We start from the raw sequence: 6,100 nt of genomic DNA, 5'->3' as shown, positions 1-6,100 counted from the left end.
GATTACATTTAATAATCCTGATACATAAAAACAAAGTTGTATATTTTTATTGGTATACGTATAATGTTGTGTACCTAGTAAAATACATCAACGTAATATATTTTTACGTATATTCAGTTTTTTTGCATTTATGGCATTTTACATAATTATAAGTGTATGGTATTCATATATAACATTTTTTGAAAAGAACAATATAATAAATACGATATATTTTTGTTTAATCCAATAATATAATGATGTGAAAATTATATTACCATGTGAAATCATATCCAATGAAATCATATGAAATAATAATTTTTTACAGATATATAAAAAACGTAAGATGATTTGTTAATATGTGCGACTAATTATTATTTCAGCTGTTATTTAGTAATATTTTAGAAGCAAAATTATTTGATTTCTGCAAACGTAATGTATCTTGTATGAATAGATTTGAATTTAAGGTAAATAATATAGATTTTATTATATACATTGTAAAAATGTAAATTTATATATTATGCAGATATAGGAATAATTATTAACACTATTTTTTTTTAATAAATGAAATTTTATATTGTTAAGAGCCTTTAATATTGATTATACGGAAAAATATATTTTGGACATGTTCGTCATTTTTTTATTTTTTTTTTCTTATGATTAAATAATAATAATATACGCAATATTATATATAAATTTATATATTATTTTTTATTATTATTAATGAATTATATTACGTTTTAAAGAATGAATTAATATAATAATATTCAATTTTTGAACATGTTACATATGCATGCTACATTTTTATTTACCTTGGAGAGTAATTAAATAAAAATAAATAAATCCTAATATTTAATTAGTTCGAAGATGTTCATAATGGCACTTTACTTACAAAACAGTTATTTAAATGAATGTCATACGATAAATAAATATATGAATATATAAATTCACTATATAATGAAAAAATTCAAATATAAAATTGAATGTAAATTATTCAGTATATAATTATTATATATAGGTATTTATTTTTACTATTTTTTTAAAATATAGCTACATAAATCAAAAGGTTTTTACAAATAAAAACATTTATATTATAGATTAAATGAAATTGTATATTATCTTATGGATATTACCTGCATGCTGGATGATAAGGAAGAAGTTTTTTCACACTTCTCGAATTAACCTTTGAAGTTTTAAAAATATTATTATTGAGGTTTAAGGCGTTACCTTATTTAGAATTTCACAATTTCTTTATATTATTATGAATCTATAAGGAAAAATGCATAAATAAATAATATGTATGGATAACACCACAATTTCATGTGTGCAGCATTTACTTAGATAATTATATAGTGGGCCTTTTAAAATATTTCTACGGATATTTTTGTATACGAGCCATTTATGAAGGATGATTGTAATGTATTATGCAGTTTATATACTTCATTATGTGCACATAATATGTATAAAATGACATCACTGCTTTATTCTAAAATCATATGCATCTTATCAAGGTTATATTACATCAATGTTTATTTCACAAGTATTGTAAGTATAAAAATAGTTTATTTGAAAAAATTGGAAAATACTAATTAGTTTACTTTCCTACATTTAATATTGAAATATTGTAGCTGTAAAATAATGTATTATTTGATATGTTGCTTATCCAATGAAAGTAAAAATAAATGTTGTTTATATTATAGTTATTTTTTTAAGGTAGAGTAATAAATAAATTCCTACATATATATTATGTCGTAATGAAATATCCCTTTTATTTACTTTGTAAATTGATATTTTTTATTTTTTTATTGTGGAGTAATATTAAGATAGAAAAAATATTTAAAGAGTATGTTTTAAATAATTATACATTTGATGATATGCAGTGAATGATAAAAGTTATGATAATATACATCCATATAAGAATAAATTTTTATATTTCATTTTTTCCAAATATATATTTCTTCTTTAATGTTTATGATAACTTTGCATTTCTTTTAATATATATATGCTATAATATTCATTAAAATAGGTTCTTAATATAATAATATAATAATATATCAATTTATTATATATTATATACATATGCCCTATGACGTATAGAACAATTGATGATGTAAATTATTAATTTTGACTAATTTTTATATTTTTTAAAGGTCTATTTTACATAATAAATTATTAGAGCCTTTCCTAGTTTATTTAACAGTATTAATCACATATTGTACGTTATTTAATTAAAAATATATTTGTATAAATAAACCAATGATATAGATTAATAAATTAAATAATATCCTGGAACTTATATGAAATATAATTATGATATACAAATATATACAGTAATTTTATATATTAGTATATATATGCTCTATATAACAAAGAAAGTAGTTTCTTTTAATATTACAAAAAATTTACACAAAAAAAATGTGGAACAATTTTACGATGGAATATATTCATACATATTTATATTCTCTTTTTCCCTTATCTATTTAGTGAATTATATGTAATAAATAAATGTATTATTGATATAGTACAAATTTCCATAAACTCCTCAGAATTAAGTAAAAATATGAAAAATATAGGTATATTACATGTAAAAGAAAAAATGTAAGCTTTATTACTTTTCTTATTGTAGCCATTGTGAATTATAATAATAGATTAGTTAAATGTACACTTCTTATCCTTACAATTTTGTTTCCATAAAAAAAAAATCATATTTTTTAAGGGAATTTTAAATTAAAATTTTTTAATATGATTCAACTGAATCATATAAATTATATATGTACTATAACTATTTTTTGTCTCAATAACTTAAGGTAATCACTTATTATTGTTGTTTTATTGTAAGGAAAAGATATTCAAGCAACTTTTTACAAGCCTTATTTGATTATTTAATAATTTTTATATACAAATATAAATTATTCACTAGAAAAAAAAAATTGAATGCGTTTAAATAACAAAAAAAAAAAATAATGCCATGCATTAAGTAAATAATATAATGTAATTATAATTCTTATATTATATATAATATGCGTACGCCCTAAAACATTGTGTATACGTTACAATAAAAATTAGACGAACATTAAACATATACAGACTAAAATTATTATAAATTAAAAAAATTGTAATAATGAAAATATTATAAAAAATATATATTTTTATGAGTAAAGAAAATGTTCAAAAGAAAAATGTTTAAATAGCATAAAAATAATATAAAATTATTACATCTACTGAATTTAATTATTGTAATCAAATGAATTATACTTTTATTTGAAATATGATTACAACATTATAAAGATTTCAACTATAATAAGAGTATTCAAGAAAAACTAATATATTAATGCATAATAAGTAGTATTTTATTCCTGATGTTATCAATCATATATAAGCAATATTTAATGTATTTTTTTAATAATATATCCCCTGTATTTTAAGTAGAAGTAGTCATTATTATTCTGATACTTCTCTTTTATTGAGGTTATTTATATTAAATATAGTTTTTACACATAATATTAATTTTCGCTTTGTTACATTCTGTTACTAGGATGTATTGAAATTACATAAAATATATTTATATAATAAGCATTATACAAAATGTTATATACAGTATTAGGATGGTTTCCTTGGTAGTGTTATATATCAATACATTGATTAAATATGAAGTATGCTGTAAATATAATAATTTAAAAAATATTATTAAACATTATAATTTTTTTTAATTTAAATAAATCCTAACATAATATATTTTTATTAACGAATATGATAATATAATGATACAACACTTTAATATATTTTATTGTGCTATATGAGAATTTAATATATTTACTCAATGGTCAATAAAATATATTTGCTATAAATGAACTTTTCATAAAATGTTCTCTGTTTAATCCTTATAAATATACATTTCAGTAATATAATATTTTCCTTTTGGATTCGCTTGTTTTATTTAAAAATATCTATTTACAATATATTAGGGTTTAACAATGAGGATCTATAATGCATTACATTTTAATGTATTCAACACGTAAAATGTTTTTCTGGAAGTATGAATATTTAATAGCATTTTTTTATCTTATTATTTGTTTTATTAATTTTACAATGAATTATTAAATATTTTATACTAATCTACTTATTATAATATATTTTTTTAGAATTTTATTAATTATGTAGCTTCAACAAATATTTTATTTAGACATATTATGTTATTATACAATTCCATAGACATCAGGTTGGAATAATTATTAATACAAATAAAATTAATATATAATAATTGGCAATTCATATCCTCTGAATATTAATTTCTCCAATTTTTTGGCAACTATATCTATTTCTTCTCACATAGAAATATTTCAAAAATCACGCGTCATTTGTTGTCTAAAAGAACAAAAACTTTAGTATATTTCTTTATTATTATATGCTAACATTAATATTATTTCTTTTGAATAATTAATTAATTTTTCTCTCTACGAAAACGCAATCACTTATTTGTATTTTTTTTACACTACAGAAACTATGTTATATTTATTAATTGTCTTTATATTTTTATTAGTAATCTAAAGATTTATATGATATTAGATAATTTTCATCAGTTAAATTTTTATATGTTTCATCAAATAAATCCATTAAAATAGGTAGTTCATTATTTTTTCCATTCCGCATATTCTTTAACTTCTTTAGGCATGGTTTTACATATGAGCCATAAGGGGTATACTAATAACAAAGAAATAATATTAAATTTTTGTGAATATAACATATGTTTGATATAAATTTGTCGAAATCATGCGTAGTATGAAACATAATGCAATATGAATTTTTAAACTAAATTTATAATTAACTTTATATAAAACGAATATAATTATTAATATTGTGAAAGTTAAAATAGATACAATTAAAATAACCATGCGGATATCCCTCTTGTCAGCTTGATGTAATATTTTTAGAACTACAGAGCAATCATTTTCAGATTTTGCACCTTTCATATATTCATCTTTAAATTTCCTCACTTCTTTACAAAAGCTACTATCATTTCCATTTGGACATAAGTTAGATACTTTTGTATATTCTTCAATATACGTACTATCTGAAGGGCATTTATCAATATCTTCTATTAGATTCTCTTTGTAATAATACAACCAATTTAGGTTTTTAAATTTAGAAAATGTGTCTTCGCTAAGATTTTTAATATAATACTTACATACACCAAGTTCACTTTTCCTTTGTGTTTGGTATACCTCTATCATTTTATCATAACAATCTTCCTCTGCATTGCAAGAAGGATTAATCCTTTTGTGTTCACTTTTTAGTATGAAGTTGAAATATTTACAATTTCGTTTCTTATATTCTTCATCTGATTCATTTTTTATATTTTCTAAGTAGTGACTCAGAACCTTACAAATCCATGAAAAAATTTGAACATCAATACCTAATTGTGATTTAATAAGAACGCAAGAATTATTATAAGGATCTATAAGGGAATAATCATTAATGCTACTTTCAACCCTTCTATAATATTGTATGCATGTGGGAAATATATCAGTAAAATCAAACTAAAAACGAAAGTCATGATATTGTAAATATTATATATATTTTTATGAAAATATTTTATTCTGCTTTTTCACAAGTAATCATATTATAAATTTAAGTAATACAAATTTTATGAAAAAATTTATATACATTGTTTTCATCTGTAATGACAACCATTGTATTTTATGTATAAGAATTTAAGGGAAGAAGAATTTTATTTATTTTATAATGAAATTTGTATTAAAGACATCTGAATAAATATTTAAATGATGCCATATATATTAATTCATACAACATTTAATATTTTAAGAATTCCTTTAACTTTTATATTCCTATTATATTATAAACTTATATTAATATATGACAATATTGTTCGTTCGTTATAAGGATACACTGTTTTCATGTAATACCTAGTTTGAAAAATATATTTATAACATTGTAATTGTATGAAAGTAATAAAAAATGGATACTAATTTTAAAATATATATACAAAATACTATAATAAAATAATTATTTTCTATATAAAATAAAAGGGAACTATTTTCATATATTCTATTACATTAACCTAGCTTATTTATTTATTTATTTCATATTAATAACTTTTAAAAAT

General features: G+C 19.6%; 1 protein-coding gene across 1 annotated transcript; it reads right to left on the bottom strand.

Annotated features, from left to right (window-relative positions):
- Positions 1-4,512: 4,512 nt before the first annotated feature.
- Positions 4,513-5,667, bottom strand: PGO_001205 (variable surface protein; the record flags this gene model as incomplete). The annotated part of the gene is made up of 3 exons (XM_028690910.1): positions 4,513-4,677; positions 4,803-5,513; positions 5,641-5,667. The coding sequence occupies 3 exons, from the start codon at positions 5,665-5,667 to the stop codon at positions 4,513-4,515; spliced, it is 903 nt and encodes a 300-aa protein (XP_028546711.1).
- Positions 5,668-6,100: the final 433 nt, after the last annotated feature.

Source organism: Plasmodium gonderi (genome assembly GCF_002157705.1).
Source record: "Plasmodium gonderi DNA, contig: Pgo-contig_122, whole genome shotgun sequence".
NCBI lineage: Eukaryota > Apicomplexa > Aconoidasida > Haemosporida > Plasmodiidae > Plasmodium > Plasmodium gonderi.
Note: the sequence above shows the minus strand (reverse complement) of the source record. Positions and strands in the feature narration are given on the sequence as shown.